The 27602-nt window shown below is 44.0% G+C and overlaps 1 protein-coding gene across 1 annotated transcript in view; it reads left to right on the top strand.

Moving 5' to 3' along the window:
• The window catches only part of ABHD12 (abhydrolase domain containing 12, lysophospholipase), a 57215-nt gene extending 29856 nt beyond the window's left edge, over positions 1–27359 (top strand). Inside the window, exons 4-13 of the mRNA XM_077814263.1 lie at positions 2366–2485; positions 3911–3941; positions 7586–7631; positions 10162–10291; positions 13775–13812; positions 14571–14650; positions 16074–16156; positions 18500–18578; positions 20150–20277; positions 25091–27359. Coding sequence (XP_077670389.1) covers positions 2366–2485; positions 3911–3941; positions 7586–7631; positions 10162–10291; positions 13775–13812; positions 14571–14650; positions 16074–16156; positions 18500–18578; positions 20150–20277; positions 25091–25130 — 775 coding nt within the window. The 3' untranslated portion in view covers positions 25131–27359. The remainder of the gene's footprint in view (positions 1–2365; positions 2486–3910; positions 3942–7585; positions 7632–10161; positions 10292–13774; positions 13813–14570; positions 14651–16073; positions 16157–18499; positions 18579–20149; positions 20278–25090) is intronic.
• Positions 27360–27602: the final 243 nt, after the last annotated feature.

Here is a 27602-nt window from a genome sequence, read left to right as displayed (position 1 = left end):
CATGGATATTCTTAGTGGGGCAGTGCTCACATGAGGCCACTGCAGAGCTTCCTCCTGTCCCTGCCTACACTATCGTGGCAAAGATATCTCCACCCAGGAAGATTCTTGGGTCATTCACATAGGGTCAAGTTCTGGCCAAGTGATCTGGTCCAAACAGGAGAGCAAGCACAGCATAAACTTGCAAGAGCTCAGGGCAGTCCAATATGATCTCAGGGCTCCTCTCCCATAGCTGGACTTATCTCAAATCCTGATCAGGACAGACAACACCAGTCAGTCATGTCGGACATCAGCAGACAAAAGGAACAAGGTCTACACTCCTTCAAAGAGAAACACACTTCCTGATGACTTGGGCAAAGGAGAATCTGCAATCAACGTGCTCCCTTCACATCCAAGGCAGAATTGAACGTTACAGGTGACCTGGCTCTGTAGGCAGAAGTTAAATAATTCAGAATGGAAACTACACCCAGAGGTGTTTCATCTCCTGGTAAAGAAATGTACGCCTGGTTTATACTAGAAAATTAGGTTGGTTTAACTACTTAAGTCAGGGGTGTTAAAAATCCACACCCCTGAATGGTGTTAAGCTCACCTAAGTCTCTGAGCAGACTGTGCTAAGTCAATGGAAAAATTCTTCCATTGACCTAAGTACTGGCTCTCAGGGAGGTGGATTATCTATGTTGACGGGAGAGTAGGTAGTGTCTACACTGAAACTCTACAGCGACAGATCTGCTTGCCTCCCACCTGAATTACAAGGTTTTAGTATTATTCTCTTGCTGGTGAGATCACAGAGCCAAGGCAACAAATGCCTTGTAGCGATGGCCAGAAGGGACTGATGTTTGTCTCTCTTCCCCAGAGTGCTTCAGGAGAGAAGCAGCACTGGTAACTCTGGTAGCCCCATTTTGGCCGAGAGGCCTTGGTTCTCTGATCTCATTACATGATACAAAGTCCGCCCATCTGCTTTCCGTCCATAAGGGATATGCTGTTGCAAGGGCCAGTCATGCATCAGGTTTTTTAACCTAACTGCCTGATTTTTGAACAGAGCCTCTTAAACCGAAGAGGTTATTAGCTTCCAGGAATAAATCTAATTCAGCAGATTCAAGAGCCTGGTTGAGCTTTAACCATTGGTGCTAGGAGCAGGATATCACTCCCCACATCTGCATCGGTGTGGCATATTCTCCGATTTCTTCAAAATGGACTCTGGTTAAGCCTGACAGTTCAGACTTTCAAAGGCCAAGTTGCTGCTTTGTCTGCTATGCTTAGTGCAATAGACAAGTCGTGAATTCCATCTTACCCCAATGCCCAGCATTTCTTCCGAGAGCAGCATCTTTTCTACATCCTCTTGATGTGCATCAAGTTCTTCTGTGGGATCTTACCTGGTTCTCAGGATCACTACAGGCCCTTCATCTGAGCTGCTTGTGAAGGTTTCCCATTACTTTCTAACCATTAAAATGGCCTTTTCTGATGACAGCCATGTCTCATAGCAAGTTGAGTTAGGAGATGATTTTTGTGGAGCCTCCATACTGCACATTCCATAAGGCTAAAGTAGCACTCTGAACTGATCCTGCCTTCATACTAAAGATTAACCCCAGGCTCCATAGAGTACAAGAAATTATTCTTCCATCCATCCTTCTCTCCTGTTCGGTGATTACAGAAAAAACAGTTAAATATTACAGTATCACATGGGATACAGATATTATAAATGAGATTAAAATAGCAGTGTAGAGACACCAGCCCAAGTTGGAATGTCAGACATTGCTATTTTTAGCCTTGTACCCAAACCAGGTCATGGACTGAGAGACTTGGTGCTGTGGGCTTTTCTTTGAAGTGATGACATACCCAGGGAGTGCTTAGTTTTTTTCCCGAGGCCATGGAAATGCCTCAACTGGCTCAGAGGTGGAGCTATGCCTCCCCAACCACTGACAAGTTTGGTCTGCCTCTAAGCTTGCATAGAGCAGAGGACCCAATATCATGGATCTGTCAACCTCATTATTCCAAAAAAGGAAATTTTGGGGCAAGACATGGATACATTTTCCTAACCTTTTATCTTAAAGGAGAGCTTTGGTGAAGACTACTTTTAGAAGCTGAATCTTGAGCTTTCCCGAGCTAGATGGGAAAATCATAGCAGCTGGCCTGACTCTGCCTACTTGTATTGTAACCACTGAGCTATAATATAGTGCAAATGGATTGAAAAGTACAGATATGTAGCATGTAGTGTTTGCTATTTCAAAGGCTTAGTTGATATCCAAAATAATTTGTGCATTACATGTGTCTGGCTGCACTTGAGTCCTACTGAGGTAAATAAATCTCTGATCCAGAGTGTGAAAAGTTGAGTAACCAAGCCATATTAATTTTCTGTCTTCGTACCTAGGCACACCGTTCCTGCAGCCTTATGGAAGGATGCTCAAAGCAAAGGCCAGCCATGGTATGAGGACACTTTGGGATCCAACCATCCTGTAATCCTTTACTTGCACGGAAATGCAGGAACTAGGTAAGGAACAAGCATCAGTTATAAAGAGGGATAGCATTTCTTCAATTGTATGTATTCTTGTTTACATTGGATTCCAAAATCGGGCCAGATAATGCCAGAGCAGTTTGTTTCTGTGGGTTAAAAAATAACACCTGTTTTTAAAAAAGGAAATACTTTGGATTTAATAAGTGTGGGGAAGGGAGAACTGACTACGTTGGATTTACTGCTGGAATGAGTTGTTATCAGTTGCCTTTCCAATGCATTGTCTATCACACTCCTTCATCCAGAGGTCTGGGTATGAGAGGGACAGGATGAGTGTTCCATATGCTTCGCGGAGTGGCAAGAGGCTTTTGAACTTACTGGGTCAAGTGTGGGAGGGAAGGGAGCACTTATTTCCAGCATTGTCAAATGTCTGGCCAAGTAAACTGCGGAATGAAAATAGCGGTGAGAAGTTGGCTATGCCAGTTTGCTCATGCGCAGCCGAAACACGAATGCCAGATGCTGCCGTCAGTTCATTTTATAATTTCATGTTGAGGAAAGGAAAACCAAAGGCAGAGAGAGCAGTTGTTGAGTTTGTGTAAGTTTTGTTATTGTGTTTATATTGGATATGTGTTTAGAGCATAGGATAGGAGCATTTTATAAATCCAGAGTAACTGTAGATACCTTTTTGTGTGTGTGTGTAAATTCTCAGGGCTTTGTTCTGCGGTCCTAAAAACCATTAGTATGGTAGGACCTTACATCAGCGGTTTCCGCAGACATCAGCATGTGTGGGCAAGCTTACCATCCTATCTCTGTGTCTGTCCCCTTTTCCTTACCAATCTGTATATTCCAAAGTACGGTGACCAGATGTCCTGATTTTATAGGGACAGCCCTGATATTTGGGGCTTTTTCTCTTTTAGGCTCCTATTACCTCCCACCCCCTTGTCCTGATTTTTCACACTTGCTATATGGTCACCCTATTCCAGGGGTTCTCAAACTGGGGGTCGGGACCCCATGGGGGTTGCGAGGTTATTACATGGGGCGTCGCAAGCTGTCAGCCTTCACCCCAAACCCTGTATTGCATCCAGCATTTATAATGGTGTTAAATATATTAAAAAGTGTTTTTAATTTATAAGGAGGAGGTCGCACTCAGAGGCTTGCTATTTGAAGGGGGTCACCAGTACAAAGGTTTGAGAACCACTGCCCTATTTCAAAGAGTATTGGCACATTTCAGAGTTCATTAACACCCATGTTCTTTTGAAGCCAACATCCACTTTAGAGAGTGTCTACGCTACAGGGAATGCAATAGTTAGGTAAGGTATTTAAAATGTATATTTGTAGAATACCAGCATTTGTCCATATTTAATTAGAGACCTGGAGGAAAAAGTACAACTCTGAAGATAAGTGCCTTTGGAATCTTAAATACTAATGTCTTTTCCTCCTCTTTCCCTAAATTTCCTTTCACAGAGGAGGGGATCACCGTGTGGAACTTTACAAGGTAAGTGACTCCATGCGTCCTCCAAACTGTTGCATTACACAGATTGAGCAAATAAAAGCACTAAACGTGTCATCGCAAAATATCCTGATCTTATTGTACTTTTATAGAAAACGAATTAGTTCTACAAGCCTGTGAGTATTCTCTCCTGGTTTTATAGATTATATCTTTCCCTTTATAATTGGTATCAGATTGCTGGTGCCTGTAAAACGATCTGATTGCCATGCTGCTTATCCTGTGAAATTCCCTTTAGCAAAGCCTTTTTAAGTCAGGTCACTTCTCCAGCGCAATTTGGCAACTCAAAAGAGGCAGATGACTGTTTCTTTTCCTCCAAAACAAAGAGCAACTGAGTTTTGGCAACATGGCACCTAGTGTTTAAAGAGAACGTAATGAAAATATCATCTCGATTTTTAGTTTCCTGGGAACCACTGCATTCTGTAAGACATTTTCTATTTGCCCAAATGGACAAATCAGCTTTGTAGTTATTGTATACATGAGCAAGAAAGTTAAAAAACACACTACAACTGCTGAAATAAATGGAGCCTGTGCATAGTCTAGTTGATATAGCAGAGGACTGAGTGTGCAGACACTTGGGTTCTAGTCCTGGCTCTGCTGCTGCCTTGTGGCATGACCTTAGACAAGTCACTTAACCTGCCTGCCTCAGTCAGCTCATCTAAAATATGTCGTAACAGCTGGACTCAAAAATTATACTTGGTCCATTTGCCAATGGTATGTAAAAAAGAAACCTCTGTAAGTGCATGTAGCAGCAAACTCAAATTGGCTAGGTTCTGGCCCCTTTCTTTGAGGCTGCCTGTAGGTTCTGAGCATCAGTGGGGTTGCCCAGAGTCTGGAAAATACCAGAGCTGCTTAGAAAAGATGGAGCAGTTCAGGTAGTTTTCCCTAACTTCCCTTGCCCAGATTACAAATTTCTGAGCAACTTGGTATGTCTTGCAGGTTGCAGCAATGAGATCAAGATAACATCACTCTGCTGCATGGAAAATAGATGAGCATCAGATGTTCGGGGGTGATTATTTTGGTGGGGTGTGAAGAAGATCACTAGAAAAATTGAGAAACAACAATGAGTAAGCTAGAGGAAGGAGAGAGAAATGGAGTGGAGCAGCCCTTCTCAGCGCCGGTGGTTGGGTGGTGGTGCCAGGGAAGAAATCCTTAGACACATACCTGCTAAGACCAATAGGAAAGTTGGTGATGTGGGAGTGGAGACATACCTGCGATGTCCACTGACAGTGCTCTCTTGAAGTTGAGTTTCTGCCCCTCCCCTAAACGCACCCTGGTGTCTTGGCATAATAATTTCTAAAGCACTTCAGGGTTAGCTGATGAAAAGCACTGTATAGGCACATATATGATTATGGATTACACTATTTAGGACTATAAAAGGGAACTCAGTTCCCTCACACGCATCCAGCTTCAGAGACTGTCATCCCTATAGTCAAGGGTCTCCCTGCCGCCAGTGGCAGCTGGGGGCGCCCTTCCGCTCATGGGGGTTGGGAGTTGGGAGGGGCTCCTGCCAGCGGCAGCAGCTGCTGGAGTTCCTCTGCTGCCAGGGGTGGCTGAGGAGCTCTGGGGTGGGAGCTGGGGGGAGGGGGGGGGGATTCCCTGCCACCCTGCAGGTCTGGGGAGCTGCCGGGGTCCCCCCGCTGCCTGTGGTGACTGGGGAGTTTGGGGGCCCTCACTGGCTGGTCAGTTGCAGAGGTCCCACGTCGGCTGGGCTGCTGTGGTGCCCCAATGGCACTGAGGTCTCTGGAAATCACGGAATCAGTGACTCCCGCAACCTCTGTGACGAAATCGTAGCCTTATACGTAATTACTGTCACCCTGTTCTTTTGGTGACCTTTGTTGTGGTGTTGGAGAGCTGATCCAGGCTTCTTTGTTCTGCATATCACAGGCCTGTCCTGTTCACAGCAGTAATTGAAACAATGAGAGCATTGTGTCTTGGAACTACGTATTTATTGGACACAAGCACAAACAGTTGTAGGGAAGACATTGTCCTGTGTACCATCCAGGGGCATGACAGCAAAAAGGTTCTGTTTATAGTTCTTGAAAAATATATAGAGCTAGCCTTTCCTTACCCGCTATCCCCCAGTGCACCACACTGAATGTGTCAGAGTAAATCAGTCTTGTAAAGCTAATAGCCATGTGCCTGATGACTAGAACAGGCCACTCTTAGTTTCAAAGTATTCACACAAAGGAGTTGCCCTGATTGCTCCCATTGTCTGGTGTAGACAAGACCTAAAAATGCCAAAATAGACTTTAGCCACTGTAGGTCCTTTAAAATGTTATAAGTTGGTACAAAGTGATTAAAATCTGGAACTTTAACATCACTTTTGCTAAGGCATTTTAAAAACAAATTCCTTTGTTAATGTGGCAATTTTTTGCTTGTTTGCAACAGAATTTACAAGGGTCATCAGTGCTAAGACATAAATGTAAATCTTCATGATAACAGACCAGTTTTCTGAACAATTTGTTTTAGATGAGACGTTTGTGCTTGTTAAAAACATTCAAAATCTGAAACAGCCACTTTCGATCTATCATACATGTTAATGTCATTAAACATTCTCAAGCATCCACAAAATACATTCCATGTATCAGCTGGGTAGGAACAGCTTGTACATTTGAATAATACAAATAAGGTAGCCTTTGTACTGTTTCACTGAAAAATCTAAAGGTTGGGGTGTGGGGTAGACAGCAGCAGAACTTTGAAATCCCTAATGGTAAAATAGTTCCAGAAGAGGCTGTAGCTGGAATGATATCTGTCTCCTTTTGGATTTTTGCTTGATTTTTCAGATTGCACTGATACAAACGAGGCAAGGTGTTGTCTGTTGTTTTCGCAAACTTAAAGCTGGTGTTCATACAGATGAAAATAGTGCTTCCTTAAGACACTGTCACTTGTGCAAAACTATAAAGCCGAGTGAGTATTTACAGTCTCAAAGAAAAAATTCATGCTTCAAGGGAACATTTAGAAAGACTGTAAGGCTCTTGAGTGGTTCGTCTTGTAGTTTATTACTGGCGCTATACAAAAAGCCACCTTAAGGGTTCTGCTTCAAGCCATCACATCTGGAAGAGTGTGGAGTACTGATCAAAACCAGATGAGGGTAACAATGAAATGTTCAGACTCTTCTGGGAGCGCATGTAGAACAAATACCTCTGTGGAATGGTCTGTCTATTTTAGGTACTCCTATGACTCCCATTACCATAGCAGCCAAGCACCTAGCTGTCTTTAATGTGTTTATCCTCACAGCACCCGTATTGTCCCCATTGCATAGATGGGGAACTGAGGCACAGAGGCTAAGTGACTTGCCGATGGGCACATTGAAGTTTAAGGCAGATCAAGGAATTGAACCCAAGTGTCATGAGTTCCAGGCCCCCACTCTGACCACAGGACCATTCTTCCTCTCTGTCTGAGGCTGGGGAAATAAGTAGAAACAAAATTACAATCTGAAATAATTGGATGTGTGCAAGCCCTTGCCTGGATCATTGCGTATTCCCTTCTTCTAGATATTGGATCGTTGCCATAAATTAGAACACGTGCCGTGGAACACAGCTCTCTGTTGCTGGGTGAGACGTGTAAGTGACAGTACAGCCGTTACTCTGTTTGTGGCTGTGTGTTAAATACTTTCTTTTTCTGTTTAGGTTCTAAGTTCCCTTGGTTACCATGTAGTCACATTTGATTATCGAGGTGAGTGTGTGTGTGTGTGTTTGTTAGGAAGCTGTGTTTGGCTCTGTCTGTCTTATCTGGACACTGCTAATTCTGATCTTACAGCTAACTGCTGTTTTTTACAGTTTCAGAAGCTGTTACCAGTTAGTTAGACATTTCTTGAATTTTCATTGAATTCTTAAAATCTCAGTAGAATGTGTTACCTTCTTCAGTGATTCTCTGATTTGTCTTTTCCTGTGTAGCACATAAACCATTAGATCTTACTACCTTTTCCCCTTCTCAAAGCATGTAATTATATGACCCGCATCACGATAGTATCTGAACGCCTCACAGTCCCAACATCTCTCTGAGGTACAGCAGTGCAATTATCCCCAGTTTATAGGTGTGAAACTGAGTCAGAGAGAGGCTATGTGATTTGCCTATAGTCACCCAGGAAGTCTGTGCAGAGCAGGTAATTGGACCCAAGTCTGCCCAGCTCTAGGCTAGAGCCATAATCACTGAACCATCCTGAAACTCATGGATTGAATGGCCACTGCTGCAGCAATATATTCTCTGTATTTTTTAAGACCGTCTGAGCTATCTATAGGTTTCTTTACTACCCTCCCCAACTTTTGGCGTGCTTCCAGCAGACAAGTTTTGAAAGCAGTTAATTGGGAATGCCACCCACTGGCCGTGCAACAATTGGATGTCTGGAACTCTGCTCAGCAAAATGTACATTACATCTACTGTTAGTAATTCAGGGAAGTCCATACAATTTCCACTGCTAACAAGTGGTACAGGGTATAGGCTGGTTTCAGAGTAACAGCCGTGTTAGTCTGTATTCGCAAAAAGAAAAGGAGTACTTGTGGCACCTTAGAGACTAACCAATTTATTTGAGCATGAGCTTTCGTGAGCTACAGCTCACTTCATCAGATGCATACCGTGGAAACTGCAGCAGACTTTATATATACACAGAGAATATGAAACAATACCTCCTCCCACCCCACTGTCCTGCTGGTAATAGCTTATCTAAAGTAATCGTCAGGTTAGGCCATTTCCAGCACAAATCCAGGTTTTCTCACCCTCCACCCCCCCACACAAATTCACTCTCCTGCTGAGGCTGTTTTAGCTCAGTACTCTTTTCCTAAATCACACAGGCTGAATGCTATCTTTTCTCCAGGCTTGATCTAGTAACGTGTTGCTGCCCTTTCAGAGCATTTCACACCTGCTGTTCAAGGAGAAAAGTCGTAAATATAAATTGTTTCCAAAAGCTCATAAAATTCCTTGTTATAATCTTTTAATTTTAACTCACTAAAGGACCAAGTGAACATCTTAAACTGGGCTGGTGTATAATCCTGCATTAGCTTGTTGAAGGATTTGACCCAAGCCATATATATAAATATGCTACTTACAGTCGTCCACAGATTATACTGGTGTTCTGATCTGTGAACCAATATCAAACGCCTGTTGAGTAACAACCTCTTGTAGCTCAGCAGCGACTCTGTTGGACAAGGTCTCAGCAGAATCTACTGCACAGCTTGTACCCCCTCTCTTTAGAGATCAAGCATCCAAATGTTTTGAAAATTTGTTCCTTACTCTTGCTGGTGTGTTTTACCTCTGTATTTGGCACTGGTGTGACTGCTGCTGCAATACTTTGTCCAGTTCTGGTGCCCACAATTTGAGAAGGATGTTGATGAATTGGAGAGAGTTCATAGAAGAGCCATGAGAATGATTAAAGGATTAGAAATCATGCTTTTTAGTAATGGACTCAAGGAGCTCAATTTATGTAGCTTAACAAAGAAAAGGTTAAGGGGTGACTTGATCACAGTCTATAAGTATCTAAATGGGGAACAAATATTGAATAATGGTCTCTTCAATCTAGCGGAGAAAGGTCTAACATGATTCAATGGCTGGAAGTTGAAGCTAGACAAATTGAGTGGAAATGGGGCATACAGTTTTAACCATGAGAGTAAATTAATCATTGGAACAGCTTACGAGGGGTCACGGTAGATTCTCCATCACTGACCATTTTAAAATCAAGTTTGGATGTTTTTCTAAAAGCGTAGCTCTAGGAATTATTTTGATGATGTTCTCTGGTCAGGAGGTCAGACTAGATGACCACAGTGGTCCCTTCTGGCCTTGGAATCTGAATCTGAGGAGAGGCATTTAAGACCTGAAAGTGGCCGCTCTGCATGCAAGAACTGGCCTATAGTGGAACCAGAAATGCAGGATACTGGAACATTCACTTCCAACAGGAGCACCAGCTCTTGCTTTCATTGTCTGCCAAACCTACAATCTGCCTGGCAGCTGACAGTAGCCAAGTTCTAACAGTAGAAGCTTGACTGAGGCTTTAAGCAAGACACGCTGAGACACTGTGCTGTGCCAGTCTTTTTTTTTTTTTTTTTTTTCCTTCCAGCTTTAATTTGGTGTGCAGGTACAATACAGCAAGCAAGAATATTCTCACGTTTCAAATGCCTTCACAGTTGTGGGCATGCAGCTTGTTGATGAAGGCATAAGAAATGCCTTATTTTGCTGGATGGCTTAGGTGTGACTTAAAATGTTTGTGTTTCAGGGTGGGGAGATTCTGTGGGCACTCCGTCAGAGAGAGGAATGACCTATGATGCACTCCATGTTTTTGACTGGATAAAAGCAAGAAGTGGAGACAATCCTGTCTATATATGGGGGCACTCCTTAGGCACAGGGTAAGCCTCCAATTCAGATGGCAGCTCTCTAGAATAATCAAAGTAGATCTATGTTGATCTTTGACAAATGTAGTGTCATTTATGGATAGTGGCTATAATCCATTCTGATTTGTGTCTAAATTATTTTGCAGTGATTAAATTCAGATTCATTCTTTGCTCTTTTTAATTTAGGAAATGGGATAGTGAATAGAACTTGTATCCTAAAATTCCAGAGGGCTGGATTGGAAATTAGAAGGCAGTAAGATCAGCATTGCATCATGTAATTAGAGAAATAATGGGCAGATCGTGGGGAAGAATCGTCACTGGTATAAGCAGGCCCAGTTCCATGGATAGCAGTGGAGTTGCACCCCTTCATACCAGTGTGTTGTGTGTGTTTTTTTAAAGCCATACCCACTGGATTCCATCCTGTACACTCTTGAAAGGGTAAAATTTTGTGTAGCTGGAAAATATATTTCTCAAACTATCTTACTGTACATGTGCATGATTTACAGATCAGCACTGGGGCAATTAAGCCGTTAAAATGGTGATTTCACTTGTAGAAATGAAGTATGAAAAATTCTTTAATAGCTCGACACAGCAACAAAACTGAATGCATTGCCTTAATTGGCAGGATGCGGATTGTGAAGTCATTTCAGACACGGTCTGGCTATTGGTTCATAGTAAAAAGTTTTGGAATCACTGACTTAATAAGGCAACCAAACCAACTGCTTTTTGTTGTCTTTTGCAACCACCATTGCATATATGCATCCTCCACCCTGGCGCCAGGACTCTAACACTGGCCTGTGGGCAGGGGAGACCCTCAGGGGAGGAAGGGGAGGGCGAGTTGGAGAGTGAGCCTGGCCTGCACTCACCCCTCAGCACGGCTCCTGTCCCACAGGCTGGGCCCGTCTCCGGGCGTTGTGACCCAGCGCATGGGGTTGCAGCAACACCCATGTTTGGCCTAGCCACCTCTCCATAAAGACAGAAGAGCAGCCAGGCCAAATGTGAATGAGTGGAGTTGTGACCCAATACTTAAGGTCACAGTGCCACTGAGGTTTGGTGCGACTGCTTCTCTGTCATGGGGAGGCCTGGCCAAACCTGAGGGGTGCTGCGACCATGTGCACCAGACCATGATGCCCTTACCAGGGACCTGGGTCCAGCTGCACAGGACAGGAGCCACTTCTAAGGGGTGAGCATGGGGCAGGCTCATTCTCTCACACCCTCCCCTGAGAGCTGGGCTGGGAGAAGCAGGTGTGCACCTAGGCCAGGGTCCAGTGATGGGTTAATCTGGCCCTGGACATGGCAACCCATCTAGAACCTTCCTGTGTCCCACTTGTGGGTCAGGACCCACCATTTGGGAAACACTGTATTAAGCTGCCTGCAAATTTAACTTTGTGGCACTTCAGAACTGAGTGACTTTCTGGAGAGAGCTGACTTTTGTTAACGACATTGCAAAGCTCTTCCCAGAATTGAAAGGAGGAATTACCCCACGGAAATGGGAACACTATGAGGATATGTGTTCCCAGATCTGTCACCATTGTAGACATTAGACTGTCCTGCTTTGAGCAGGGAGTTGGACTGGATGACCTCCTGAGGTCCCTTCCAGCCCTGATATTCTGTGATTCTATCATAGTGTGTAGTTTATGATAGGCAAAGCCTGCAATGGAAGTACTGGGATATTTTATATTTACAAGAGAGAATAAGTGTCTGGTCTTAAAAGGGGAGGGGCAGGGAATTTTTTTCAAAACACCCTGCCAGAACCCTGCCCGTACAGTAGAATGCAGTTGTCACTTCAGGTTTTTCTGCCTATCTCTCTCCTGTCTTTGAAAATGTGCTGCCTTTAATTAGTAAACAGCTGTATTTCTATAAATGATTGGGACTCTCATATTGACACCGGTTCTGTATTGCTGGAATGCCTGCTGTTGCACAAATCATATGGGTAACAGTGAAGTGTGAATATTAAATGGTAAGTGTTTATTTATCTGAAATTTGTAAGCTTCCATTTTCTCTCCCTCCACTCAACCCGCAGTCCTCCTTTAGGGCCTTGTCTGCACAGCTGAAAAAGGTGTGTGGTTTACCTTTCGGTAACTAATATGCATGAGCTGTCCCATGACAAAAACACAATGAAGACTAAGAGGTAAACTAGGTAAGGTCAGGCCCAGTGCTTTTATAGCAGTGAAGACAAGGCCCAAGGTCTCAGCTTGCCTGATGAGCTGAAATTTGCAAGCTCTTGAGCTGTGCATCCCAGAGCACAGTTACCTATTCCAGAGTGAAAAGAAAAGGAGTACTTGTGGCACCTTAGAGACTTAACAAATTTATCTGAGCATAAGCTTTTGTGAGCTATAGCTCACTTCATCGGATGTATCTTATGTCTGCATCTGTACGAGTTTTTTCATGAAGTTGATAGATTTCCACTCCATACGGCTAAATGCTGTGCCTTGCATAATGACAGGTTTCAGAGTAGCAGCCGTGTTAGTCTGTATTCGCAAAAAGAAAAGGAGTACTTGTGGCACCTTCGAGACTAACCAATTTATTTGAGCATGAGCTCAAGCATAAGATGCACAAGTACTCCTTTCTTTTTTGCGAATACAGACTAACACGGCTGCTACTCTGAAACCTATTCCAGAGAGTGTGTGTGTGTGTGTCACGGGAGCTCAGTGGTAGTGGGGGCCAGCAGAGGAGAATTTGTGAGCAGTAAGAGGACCGGAGAGCCTGTGGAAGCGGAGCCTTTGGGAAGCAATGTGTGAAAAGAGGGGGAATGGCGGTCTGCTGGAAGGTTTCAATGCAGGAATGCTGGTCATGTTAGGAGAGTGCGTGGAGCATGAGTAAGGCTACGATTTAGTCACAGGTATTTTTAGTAAAAATCACGGGCAATAACCAAAAAGTCACGGCCAGGGACCTGCAGTGAGGTTTACTAAAAATACCCCTAACTCTAGGGCTGCCCCAGCTGCTCAGGCAGTCCTGAGGTCAGCGACGCCAGCAGCTGAGGAAGTGTCTTGGAAAGTCACGGAATCCGTGACCTCCTTGAAAGACTCGAAGCCTTAAGCATGAGGAACTAGGGAGGGCAGATTCTGTGTCTGAACTGAAGAAAACTCCTGCATCTCTCATTGACTGTGACTCATCTCCCAGCTATCTCTATGTCCAAGGAAATGGAATCTGGCTGAATAGCAGCTCCTTTAATCTCCAGTCATATAAAACAGAGCAGTAGGGAAGAGGAGGAAGTATTTTGAGGTGTTCTTTAAGCCCTCTGAAAGTCTTTCCAGTATCCGAGTGTTAAGAATTGCAAAACATCAGTCAGTTGAGCCACTCACTGTCTTGCCCTGTTGCCTACACTTCCAGCCCTGACGCTGGCTTGAAGTGCAGCTGTCTTGAGATCAGTCTCCAAGAGATGGATCTTCCAAGTGACAGTACGTCATGCTATTGCTTTGAGTTGCTGCTGGTCTTTAACAGTGAGTAACGAAAACACTTGATTTTAACACTACATTTATTTTTTTTTCCTTTTAGAGTTGCAACAAATTTAGTGCGACGTCTTTGTGAAAGAGGTAAGGCTAATGAGAAAGGGGCACTTGCTGTGTGGCACAAGTTCCACTTATGGCCCTAACTGCTGCTTGGTTATCTGCTCACTTACCTTGGTCTGACTTCACTGCAAAAGTAATTTTATCTTATGCTTTTGTATAGTATACTCTTACTTGGAACATAATTCCCCAAAACTTTTATCTTTTAGTATTATGTAAGCCTTTCCCAGTGCAAACCATGGCATCCGTCAGTGTGAACTTTGTCTCTCTCCTTCGGTGGTTGTATTACCAAAAATTATTTTATTTTATTCAGAACTTTCAGTGTCGTATGGCTAGATGGAGTATTTTAGTTTTTGGTTTGGCAGCTTTCATAAGGGTTGAATTAACTTAGACACCCCTTCTTCCCCACTCCAAAAATGCAACTGTAAAGCTTTCCAATATTCATCACAGCTCTTTAAAATGACTTCATGAGCTTGACCGTGACCTCGGTATGCATATTTGTGCTGCACATGTTCCCAGCCATAACTCAGTGGTTCAAGGGAGGATCTGAGGCACATGTAATTGTTTTATGTACCTTTTCCGACATTAAGAAATGGGTAACTCATGCCTCTATATCTGAGAGGAGAAAATATTGTCTCACTTTGCAGATGTACCCTGTCTTGTAGAGTCTCTAGCATATAAAGATTGCCCCACTGTAGCTCCACTTCTGATATATTTGCTCTGCTTTGTCTTAATTCACCGGTGTTTAGTGCTTTAACAGGCTGTGCTGTGTGCTCCTATTTCAGAAACTCCTCCAGATGCCCTAATACTGGAATCACCGTTTACTAATATACGTGAAGAAGCAAAAAGCCATCCGTTTTCAGTGGCAAGTACAGACTTCAGTTTTTATTACCTCATAATTTTAGTCACAAAAACTTAACATTTAAAAATTACTCTTGGGCATTACTAGCACATACCTGAGTTAGTTCTGTAAGCCCTTCCCCCCCCCCTCGGTGATTGCCAGTGTTTGTTATTAAGACTAAGACATGTAGGACACAAAATGCCTTCGTAGAAATGCACCTTACAAATGAAATTAACAACCATATTTGGAGTCTGATGCAAGAAAAGGAAAATTGGGAATGAAAAGTAATAAATCCAGGGGTGAGAAATACAGACCAAGTTGGCTATGTCAGTGGGGACTATGTTTCCCACCACAGGGTTCACCAGTGCAAAGGCATGGTCCCCTGCTGACATAAGGCATGACTGACACACTTACAGTCAGTAGCATGTGAGTGCAGATGCCACTCAGAGGAGGCTCAAAGGAGCATCAAATACAGCCAGGGTACGCGCTGTTTGGGGCTTTTAAAACTGTGCTATTTAATAATCAACATTCCATTTCATAGCCAACCAGTCCAGTTTTGAGCTGGCTGAATGTGGTGGAGAAGCTGGGCCAAGAAGTTAAAATGGCCCAGACTTTCAAATGAGTGCGCTTCTGCCTGAGGCCTGGAGCTGTGTACACACACATGCAGATGCGAATCCAGCTGGCACCCGCACATAAGCGGTGTTATACTCCTAAATCAGGAGTGCACAGAAGTGCATGTACGTTTGGGTGTACAGCTGTTTGAAGGCTGGACTAAAATAATTACCAGTCCTCATGGTCACAAGGCCATGTGTGGCTGCTACAAGTGCACTCCCTGGGCAGGATTGGTCCTGTGATGTAACTGGAAACACTTCACCTACCTTGCAGCTATGTGGGTTTCCATGGAAACAGCAGGGTTGAAAGCTTTGCCACAACTCATACCCTGACTACTTGCCAGTGACTCTCCTGTGCAAGCCAGGTACCTGACGGCTGGGTGAACCTCCTTATGGTCACATCTCTTCCTAGCAGCCAGACTTCTCTTTTCCCAGGGTGGATGGTGAAGTTGCTCTGACACCCAACAGAGGTAACCAACACACAAATAAGCAAACCTGCAGGCCATGTCAATGTGGCCAGGCCTGTGGGAGCTCTTGTGACATTCTGGGTAAAACAGCAGCAGATTGATACCCAAAAGGACTCAAGCAGCAGCAATGCTGATGTTAGCTTGGAGAACTTGGCCCTTAAAATCATCCATGACTGTGCACTAGTAGCCAAAACAACGACAAACAGTGAAGTGTCTCTGCAGCAGTACCTGTGAGTTTGGATGCATATACCCCAGTAACCAACGTGATATCTGGTAGTGTATAATGCTCTCTTATTCCAGGCTGGAATGGTCTCTCTTGCTGTTCAGTGGAATATGTCTATTCATATACTTAAAATTTTTTTTCTTCAGATATATAGATACTTCCCTGGATTTGACTGGTTCTTCCTTGACACCATCACAATGAGTGGAATTAAATTTGCAAATGATGAGAAGTAAGTAATGACTCTCATCTGTGATCTGACCTGTGAGCCCTTTGAACGATATACTCATAGATGAGACTGACTAGAATAAAGCCAACACCATGGGAATATATGCCAAATTGCAGTCTCTCTTCTTTTTTGCTGAAGCATTTGGAACTTACGTAAGGAGGTTTCAACAGCCCTAACTGGCCTTGGGTATGACATAGGTGTATAAAAGTGTGGGTGTGTCTGGCTCTGTCTCGGGAAACTCCAACACACAACTCAGTATCATTTTTTCTTGGTTGCTTTTTCATTTTTTAATGTAGTTAATCATAGTGTAGGTGCTGTTTAAACCAACAGTTTTTTCCCTTGCACAGGAAATAGCCTATCTGACTAGCTAACTAAAGAGACTGCATAAAAGTGAGAGACTATATGGGTGTCTATAAATACGATTTTTTTGTTGTTGGTTTCTTACAAACATCTCTATTTAATACGTTGAATAGAACTATCCTATTCAGAGAGTTAGATAGTTGGAGATTTGGCTGTTATAAACTGACATGATCCAGGCTTTCTCTAATAATACTTTTCACTATTATAGGTCTGCCATCAAAGAATCTAAGCACTTTACAAACCTTAATGAATTAAATCTCTCAACACCTCAGTAGAGAAGGATCATGCAGCTCTACAGAGAGGTTAAGTGACTTGCCCAAGGTCACACAAGAAATCCGTGGCATAGCATGAATAGAATCCAGGCCCTTTGTCTTCGCCAGTAGATCAGTGTTTCTCAAACTGGCGTGCGTGGACCCCTAGGGTATTCAAGAGGATCAGTTGGCCCTGCTAATCGGCTCCTCCCCCTCCCTCAACTCCTTTCCCTCCCTCCCAGTGCCTCCTGCACGCCAGGGAACAGCTGTTCAGTGGCATGCAGGAGGTGCTGAGAGGGAAGGGGACGAGTGGGGATGGGGTGCGCTCGGGGGAGGGGACAGAATCATGTCCAGGGCCACTGGCCCCACTGATCAACTCCTCCCTCTCCTTCCTAGTGCCTCCTGTGTGCTGGGGAACAGCTGTCCAGCACTGTGCTGGAGGCGCTGGGAGAGAGGGGGAGGAGTGGGGATGGGGTAAACTTGGAGGAGGGGGCAGAAAGAGGCGGGGAAGGGGGGGGCAGGAAATGGTGGGGTGTGGCCTTGAAGGAAGGGGTGGAGTTGGGGGTGGGGCCTGGGGCTGAGCAGGGGATTTGAGGGTCTGTGAAAAAATTTAAATCAAAATGGGGGTCCTCAGGTCGCTAAAGTTTGAGAACCACTGCACTAGACTGTTCTTCCCCTTTCTTTGTAATAAAAGCACTTTTTTTCAAAATGCACAGTAATTTCCTTTTATAATAGTAAAAAAAAAAAATCTACCATTTTGTTGACCTTACCGTGGGGTGATGAGGTCCCCAGCAAATAGATTCTCCAGTGGTCTTGTTAATCATTTTTTCCTTAGATTATATTAATTGGTGTTTTTAACAAAATCTAAAATGTGGTTAATTTTATGTAGGAATTGTTTGTAACTATAACTTCCCTGGAAATACCACCAAATATAATTACAAAACTTGTTGGTCATAAAACTCCCTAATGTCCCCTAATAAGCACTTTCTGATTAGTGTGTAGTGGAATAGTTTGTTGTTTCGTTACACACGATGGGCTCACTGTTTGTTGTTTAAAAAATAAACTCTGTAGCAATCCACTGCGCTGCATATTCTTTTGCCAACTTTGCAGAATATGAATGGGACTCTTATTTATTAGTGGTGTTTGTTCGAGAAGAGGGACAATAAGCCAAAGATAACTGGCTCTATTTGCATTTGAAGGGACAAGTGTTGAATTTGATGAAGCTAGTAGTTTTGATTATTGTGACTGTAGCTTAGCTTAACGGTGATAAAATTGTTTTTCAGAGGGCAAGGAGAGATGGGAATTGTTGGCTTCTCTATAATTTCTCACTTCTAAAACCATCTACGGTAAAGAACTGCTTGTCTATAGACAGGCAAAATATTACTCAGAAATAACAAGTATTCAGAAAAAAGAAAAGGAGGACTTGTGGCACCTAAGAGACTAACAAATTTATTTGAGCATAAGCTTTCGTGAGCTACAGCTCACTTCATCGGATGCATGATGATGAAGTGAGCTGTAGCTCACAAAAGCTTATGCTCAAATAAATTGGTTAGTCTCTAAGGTGCCACAAGTCCTCCTTTTCTTTTTGCGAATACAGACTAACACGGCTGCTACTCTGAAAAGTATTCAGAAAGCATGTCTTTTTCAAAAATGTAACCAGAATGTGCAGAGTGATTAATCCTAAAGTTTACTTGATTATTTTTATTCCTGGTGACAGTTGTAATCCTTTTTGCAGTGTAAAATACATTTCCTGTTCGCTGCTTATTCTTCATGCTGAAGATGATCCTGTTGTACCATTTCATCTTGGAAAGAAGGTGCCTTTATTCAGCTATCATAACAGATCTGCTTCAAGTTACCCATTTGATAGGAGGGAATAGTGTGTCTTAAACAACCACCCAAATAAATTATTCCATTCTGTTCAGAAAAAGGTAGCAATATGATGTTAAGAACTAGCAGCTTTAATAATTACAGAGGTGCATAAAGTGAGTGGTGCTGAAGGGATCAGATTTTGGGTGGCAAACCTTATCTGTACGTTGAAACAAACTCTCCAAGTATCTGGTACTTGCTAAGGGAAAGGAGTGTGAAGAATTCAGCCTGCCAAAAAAAAATTTTGTGGGAGAAGTTAGGGGAAAAGTGTTACGTTTATACTAACCCAAGCATGGGAATGAGAAAGAATGAGCACAGATTGACAGAATACCCGTTCGGTTCCTGGATCCAAGGGTTCAAACACTATTAAATTAGTTAAAACAACTATTTAAAATTAAACTATGCCAGGCAGATTTTACCTAAATAGAAACTTAATTGCAACAGGTCTTTACCAACCTACTGCTTAATTAGTTAGTTGAAAGCACAGGAACTTGATCTCTGGTTATAATTAATCCCATTGCCCAGTGTGGTTTGGGATTTGTTTGTGTGTGCATAGTTATGGTGTTTGTAATTCATATGCATTATTAGTGGGGCCTGAACTGCAATCTGCCAACTCATCTCATTCAGGACTTTAGGCTGATTTCAGCAAAGTTAGTTATGTAATAGCTCTCCTACAAAAGCTCAGTTTTGTCCAACTGAATCTACTAACTGTCCTTTGTAAGCAGAATTTTTGTTGGGAGAGTTACTGCATTGTCCATTAGAAGGTGGGTGGGGGGAGAGATGATTAGGTAAAAGGGGAGCTCTGAGAGTGGAGACGCAAAGTGAGAGCCACAGAGATACAGTAGAACTGCAGAATTACGAATGCGTCGGGAACATTCGTAGCTCTGAACAAAATGTTCTGGTTGTTCTTTCAAAAGTTTACAACTGGACATTGACTTAGTACAGATTTGAACCTTCTCTATGCAGAAGAAAAATGCTGCTTTTAACCACTTAATTGAAATGAAACAAGCACAGAAAGAGTTTCCTTACCTTGTCAAATCTTTTTTTTAATTTATTGTTTTGGTAGTTTGTTTAACACAGTACTGTATTTGTTTGGGGGGTTTTTCTGTCTCTGCTGCTTCCTGATTGCATACTTCCGGTTTCCAGTGAAGTGTGCGGTTGCCTGGTCAGCTCATAACTCTGAGATTCTCTGCATTGCAAAATATATGATAGATACATATCCCTTTGGGCATCTATTCTGGGACCTTCCCTTTTATCTAATACTACGGATTTTTTTCTCTCACCCGCCACTTCCTAGTGGATGCTGTATTTACCTTTTTCTTCCACCAAAATCCCCCCTCCCCTCCCATCCGTGTGTGTGTGAGGGTTTACACCAAATTACTATGCATCTTAATAAAATAAAGCCCATTGTATCAATACAGCAAGTATACCGTTAGCCAGCTAGCATTGCAGCACTATTTTGAAAAGCTGTGATTTGTACCTCACTTTTTTTTTTTTTTTTTTTTAATCCTTTCTACAGCTTTATAACATTGCTGCACCATCTCGGAGTTTCCGTGACTACAAAGTACAGTTTGTTCCATTCCACAGAGACCTCGGCTACAGGCATAAGTACATATACAGGAGTCCAGAGCTACCTCGAATACTGCGGTAATAAGCAGGGTTATGTTAAATGTATTAAATCCGCATCGTTACGGAAGTGTCACAGTTTGTAGGGAACAGATGGATAAAGCTTGTTAGATCAAGGCTGCTCTGAGCTGACTTGCAATTTGGAATCTGTTCTAGCTATAGACAGTCTACTGTAGATAGTTGCTGGGACCCATGTTTAGTTTTGCCCCCTCAAATTTCTTTGTGACCATAAATGAATCAGAACACAATGAATGCTAGAAACCTTTATAACAACACTTGGCATTTACTAATTTTCATCTTCAAAGGAATATGTAAATATTCCTCATAAGCTTGGCTATGTTCCTGAAATATAGGCTCCAAAAATCAACTTGCAAATCTGTATGTGTATCATTTATAGGGTGACCAGATGTCCCGTTTTTATAGGGACAGTCCTGGTTTTGGGGACTTTTTCTTATATAAGCGCCTATTACCCGACCACCCCCATCCTGTTTTTTCACAGTTGCTATCTGGTCACCTTAATCATTTATAACTGTGTATTGTATGTGATTCTATGTGAGGAGAGGGAGAATTTGTATTGCCCTCATTATGAATTAGGGAACTGGAGTCAGAGCAGTGACATGACTCGCTGCCAGAGTGTGAACCTGGTTTAGAAGTCAGGAGTTCATGATTTCCACTCCTGCACTCAGCCCACCAGCCACCTCTGTCCCACACTCTTCCTGTAGGGTCTCCAAGGGCTTGTCTACACTTACTGAAGGATCCATGCTGCGGCACTCGATGCATTGGTGGTCGATTTAGCGGGTCTAGTCTTCACTTCACTGGTAAATCGACCGCCGATCGCTCTCCCGTCACTCTCCTGTACTCCACCGGATCAAGAAGAGTAAGGGGAGTTGACAGGAGAGCGTCTCCCGTCGACGTAGTGTGGATCGCGCAGTAAGTAGATCTAAGCTACGTCGATTTAACACTATTCACGTAACTCAAATTGGGTAGCTTAGATCAACTTTTCCCTTTAGTGTAGACAAGGCCCAAGGCAGATTTTTCAAAGCTGGACGTCTAAAGATAGGCACCTAAATCCATAGAGAGTCCCCTGCACAATGGCCTGACTTTGAGGTTTTGGTCACCCCCCACTCCTGTTGACTTTAATGGAGCTGCAGGTACCCCGTACCTTGGAAAATCGGACCACTCCTTTGGATGCCTGCGTTTAGATATCAAAGTCAAAAGTTTTTGCTTGCGTCTATTTGTGGATGAGACTAAGGTCTAAACTCTGCCTCCCCTGCACAGGAACTCTATGGGAAGGGCTGGTAGCCCTCGCCCACCACGCAGGTCACCTCTGGGGGCAGCCCACCATACTGTGGCTGTGGGCGCTCTGGCAGGGCTGTTTGTGCTGCCAGCTGGCACCACAGCCGCAGACCACGTATCACGGGTAAATCATTGTCTTGTGTTTAGGCTGCATATATGCAACGTAAAGCACTATGGACAAGCGATGGCTGTAGTTCTCCTTCGAGTGACTGCACGTGTGCATTCCCCTGTAGGTGTTTGTGCCCCCCAGTGCACGGTTGTCAGAGAGTTTTTCCCTTAGCAGTATCCATCGGGGCAGCAGGAGCACCCCCACTGCCTTGCTCGCCACGTACAGGTATAAAGGGCCGAGCCACCTGCCCTCCTCAGTTCCTTCCTACCCTCTGTGATAGGTGTTGGAGCTCCCTGTCCTTGCTTCTGCAAGTCTTCAGTCAAATCCTCTATCTAGTACCTGTCTAGTTAGTGTAGTGTATTAGTGAGTTAGCTGATTGACTAGTTAAAATAGTTGTGGTGTTTTGTGTGGCTCTGGTACCAGGTCTAGGTTCTGGACCTGGCACTGGAGATATGCCACACTCTCTGGCTTTCAAGCCTTGCTGCTCTCATGGTGAGGCAATGTCCAGTAGTGACCCTCACCCCAGCTGCCTTAAGTTCTTGGGGGGGGCTTGTGAGCGACAAATGTGTGATTTGTAAGGGTTTTAAACCTTGTTCTAAAGAAGACAGGACAGCCACATTAAAATATCTGCCACTGGAATCGGTGGTACCTCCTCCATCTGAGCGATCTGCCTTGGTCCGGGTACCGAGCAGCAGTATGTACCTCTGGCGGTACCATTACCGAGAGGCAGATCGGTGTTGCCGGTACTCAAGAAGAGGCATTGGAAATCAGACTCGGTACCAGATTGTCGAAAGAGATGAAGAGGTTGAGCTGTTCTAAAGACTCAGGAGGGTGTCAGAGAGGAAGCACTCTACAGAGCACACCTCTAAACAGGGGAGTTCATTGACTCCAGAGCCCAGTGCAGGCTAGTCGAGACCAACTCCTGAAGCACCTTCGTCGGGATCTCCTTATGCCCCGGTACCATCTACTCCTGAGGTGTTTGAGGCTGCAAGAGAGTTGTTAAACCTCTTGGAGTCGCCCAGCACTGGCATCCAAAATACCATCATCAGCGCCTTCCCCTCTGCACCAGGCAGTTCCATTGGATTCGGCCAACAGGGTACCAATTAATGAGGTGCTCTCTAGGGGGAAGCCACAGATGACAGCTCCCCTTTCTTCCAAGTCCCTTACAGGTACAGCACCACAGTGCTCACAAGAAGAGGCTTCTGCTTCACCAGACTCTGAAGTGGGCTCCTATGTGTCCAACCTAGGCAGTCCCATCATCAGGAGTATGTCAGCTGCCTACTTTCGTTTCAGTCTCAGTACCTGCAAGGGGCTTATACTGATTGCCCCAGTGTGGCCCTGTCAGCACTGGTTTTCACAGTCAGTGTGCGATTCTCACTCCTGATTTACACAGACCTCATTTCACAGACTCATGGCTGCCTCCTCCATCCTAATCTTCAGGCCCTTCACCTGACAGCCTGGAAGCTTCCTGGTTAGCATCGGCAGGAGAGTCTTGTTCTAGAGTGTGCAGGAGGTGCAACTGAACTGTAGAAAACCATCAACTGGGACAACTTGCCTTGCCAAGTGGAAGAGGTTTTCCACCTAGTCAAGGCTGAAAGGGGTCTCTCCTAGTCCAGTACATGCTGAATAGAAGCAAGAATATCTTCTGTATGGCGGGCTGTTTCGCTCAGTCAGGGTACCCCTAGTGGTTATACCAGCATTTCACCCCGCTGTGGACTACCACTTCCAACCCAATGGCAATAACTCTTTAATGAAAGTTGCATTTCTAGTAGCCACTGTATCAGTCAGGAGAGTGGGGGAGTTGAGGGAACTAGTATCAGAACCTCCAGATATGTTTTTTTTATGTAGATAAAATCTACCTTGATCTTCCCCATCCAAGTTTTCTTATGCAAGTGGTCTCCACTTTTTATGTCAGCCAAGCAATTTTCCTACAGATCTTTTCCCCAAATCCTCACGGTAGTAAAGGTGAGGAGAGACTACACACTGCAGACATCAGAAGAGCTTCAGCATTTTATCTGGAATGGACTAAATATTTCAGGTCTTCATTTCAATCGTTCATTGCATTTGCAGACAGAGTGAAGGGCAGGCGTGTTTCCACACAAAGAATTTTGACATGATACCTGGTTTTATTCACCTGTTGCCAGCTGGCTAATGGAATCCACTGGATAGAGCACTGGGTCATTCAGCTGGATCCCAAGCAACTTCTGTGGCATTTCTGGCTCACAAGCCATATTAGACATTTGCAAAGCAGCAACCTGATCATCCTGTCATATGTTTACCCCCCACTGCACCTTCTCTCAACAATCTAGAGACGATCCTGAGCTTGGATGAGTGGTCCTCCAGCCCCTGTTCAGATAGACTCCGAGCCCATCTCCAGGGAGACTGCTTGTGGGTCACCTACAGTGGAATGGATATGTGCAATTACCCCAGGAATTAAAAAGGGTTACTAACCTGTCCATAACTGTTGCTCTTTGAGATGTGTTGCGCATGTCCATTCTACAACCCACTCTCCTTCCCTTCTCTGTCGCAGTCTTGCCCATAGAAAGGAATTAGGGGAGTCAGAATGGTTAGGCCCTTTATGCCTGCATGTGGCAAGGAAGGCAACAACGAACGCTCCTGCTGCCCCAGTGGGTGCTCTCGGGGGAACCGCTGACGTCTGTGCAGTAGAGGGCACAGACACCTACAGCGCAATCGACATGTGCAGTACATCTAGAAGAACAACAGTTATGGACAGGTAGGGAACCATTTGTTCAGTGGAAATGCAAAAGTACCTGTATAGGGCATTTAAGGTGTCATCTCTGTTGCTCTGTGCCCAACTCTCTCTTAACTGTTGGGGCATTCATAGTCAGCAGTGACTATCACATTGGGAAATCAGGCTTCCGGAGCCAAAGAGTGAGCTTTACTCTGTAGGACTGTTCATGATATTTTATCAGCAGGTCAGATCATACAAAGGAGGGCAGATACTCTTCTTGATAGACCGGGGGGTTCCTGTTTGCTTTAACAGGAGAGCTCTGTGCGCGGGAGGCCTGCTCCCTTTGAAGTCAGTGCAGAGACGCCCTTTGGGAATGTCTGCGCTGCAGAGTGAACGTGTGACTGCAGTACGGCGCAAGCTCACGATGCCAGCTTTAATCTAGCTACCACGTGCACCAGTAGCAGCGAGGATGTGGTGGCATGGGCTAGCAACCAGCGTGCAAGCCCTCCAGGAGCCTGGATCCATGCTCAGGTAGCCAGCCTGGGCTGATGCCTATGCTAGCTAGGCTGAAGCTCCCACAAGTATGCCTACCTGTGCTACAATCACACCTTCGCCGGGAGCATAGTCAAACACCTTGGTTTTAACGGGCTGTGCCTCAGACCTGAGAGGAGTGTGACCTGGTTTTGGAAAGTGGCAGAGTGGATTTGTCACTGTCGATTTCTTGTTTTCTTTTCTAGGGAATTCCTGGGAAAATCTGAACATGCACATCATCACTGAAGACTGGCTGCTTGGTAGCATTAAGGTGGTTCTTTTTGTTTTTTCTTTCGGTAAGTGTGCCATTCTTTAGCGCTTGGCACTGGCTAAGCCAGGAATTCCTTCGTTTGTCCTGATGCATACCCTTGGAAATCCAAACTCCCACATCAGTGTCTAAGACAGTAGGAGAAGAAAGAAATGAAGTTAGCTGGCTTCTGTTTTAACATGGACAGAAAAACAAACCAACCCATGCACCAATACCAGCCCATTCAAAACTTGAGCACAACAAAGACCTACCAATGCAGCATAATAATTAAAAGAACAGACATTCCTAGAAAACATGTTTTGGGACAAATGGTGGTACTTCTACATTTAAAAACAGCGTAACATTTTGGATCACAAATGGACTGTGATTTACCCACAAAATGGTGGCTGTGACCATCTTTAAATATTGCAGCTGTCTTGCTTCAGTTCCAGGGTGTTTCCTTTATAGAATATATATATTTAGTTCATCATTTTCTCTCAATGGTTATAATCAGGAAAGTGCTGGAGATCATGGGGAATATTGATGTTTTATTGAAATCGGTTAACTTTTAATTTGAGGTGTACTGCAAAAGCGTAAGGGTACTTGCAAGACAAACACATTTTGAAATAAAAAGGATGTTTTTAAAAAAGTAAGACACAAATATTTAATGTGATGGGGATGTTGTAACACTTTTCCATTCTCCCCCCCCCACCCATGTCCTTCTTTCTGAGTATCATTCCCATTCCATACATGCACAACTCTGGAGTATTCCTTTTCCCCCTTCCCATATACCTTTGGTAGGAGTATTGGTACCTTAAGTGACTTCAACAGATGGGATTGTACTTTAGAGAGAGTTTTTTAATTTTTTTCTGAGATTTCCCCTTCTCTGAATCATATGGGCCTAGAATATGTAGGAATTTATTTAAACAAAAAATGTCTTCCGTTCTTCTTTAAGCATAAAGAGACACAAGCACTTTCTTGGGGATGAGAGGCCAGAGATCCGTAAGAAACATGTTTTAGCTCCAGTTGTCAGGCACAAAGGGAGAGGTGAACTTGTCAGTTCCTTAGGCAGAGCAATTCCTGCATAACTAAAAGCAAGCAGCAGTAGATAGTTAGTAATGCAAATAAACTGTGGTTCTGTTTTTTTCTTTATTCCCCACACCCTGTTTTCCATGCCTTGGGCAAAGACTCAGCTCTCCTGTTCACACGGAATACACCTGGTTCATCTGTGGCCTCAGTCCGTCTTTCCTCATAGCAACATGTGCTGTCCTGGATGGGTGGCTGGCCATGCTGGGAGGCTGTAGATTCATAGGGCCCCACTCCACTGGGGGAGATGCTCAGTGGAAGCTTCCTCCTTGTACAGCGGGAAGTGATGCGCAAGCTGCTCTGTGGTGGAAAGTTGGGCTGCTGGCTGTGCATCCCTTTATCATACCCCTTAGTGAGGCACATCACAAGTGTCCCCGTTCTGTTGTGCCTCCCATTCCCCCCCTCCTTCCCTGACTGCTTCCACAAAACAATTCCTGGTTCAGGACTCACACCTCCACCCCTACTAGCATGGCACAGCCGTTTGGGGCATGTGGGTGGGAGAATGTCACGTGCTGGACAATGGGAGCTGTAGCTGGAGAACCCAATAACCTGGGGCTTTTCAGGGTACTCTAGCCTTGTTTGAACTGGTCCTAACAAATCATCCCCTGTAATACTCGGTGTAATAGTTTTAGTTCCTAGTGTTCAGAAGTGAACCTTACAGCCTTGAGGGGTCTGTTCTCTTATGCAGTTGTATAAGGCGTAGTGTAACCAGTTCAGCATGCATCCAAGTTATAGCTACAGGCTCATAATAGTTACAAAGCGGACAGTAGATTGTCTGTCTGCCGTAGTGTGGTTATACTAAGGTTTTGACCCATAACACTTCTGAGCTAACTGTGACACTTAAATTCTATTTTATGCACTTACTGATATTTATTGCACTGACAGGACAGAAACACTATTTGGCTCTTTGCAATTCAGTCTCTACATTCCATCTAATGCTGCTGCTGTCATCTGACTCATGTTAAAGTATAAATTTAAATGAAAATGTTGACTCTCCTCCCATGTGACACAGATTAGATTCCAGAGCATGAACCAGTGCAGTTTATTTCAACATACATTCCAGTTAATTAGGCCAGTAATGTGCATTGATTGAAATGTTTATCTAAAAATGTGTAGCTTTAATAAAACTTCTGATCACTCCACTGTTGACTTATTTGTCTTGTTTTTAACTTGGAAGAAAGGAGAGAGCTCAGCTTGAGGCAGAATTTAATGCCTCCCTTGGAGTTGGCAAACCGCAGATCCATCAGTGAGTTTCCAAGCAAAAACTGCGTACATCGAAGTATCCCTTGGCGTCCCAAACTTGTTCTTTGCTTCTAAAGGTACTCGGTGCTCCTCTGACGACAAGTAATGCTGGAGAGATGATCAGAATGGGCTATGCCATCGGT

The sequence above is a fragment of the Eretmochelys imbricata genome, chromosome 3 (genome assembly GCF_965152235.1).
Source record: "Eretmochelys imbricata isolate rEreImb1 chromosome 3, rEreImb1.hap1, whole genome shotgun sequence".
In the NCBI taxonomy this organism is placed as follows: domain Eukaryota; kingdom Metazoa; phylum Chordata; order Testudines; family Cheloniidae; genus Eretmochelys; species Eretmochelys imbricata.
This window is presented reverse-complemented; position numbering and strand designations above follow the sequence as displayed.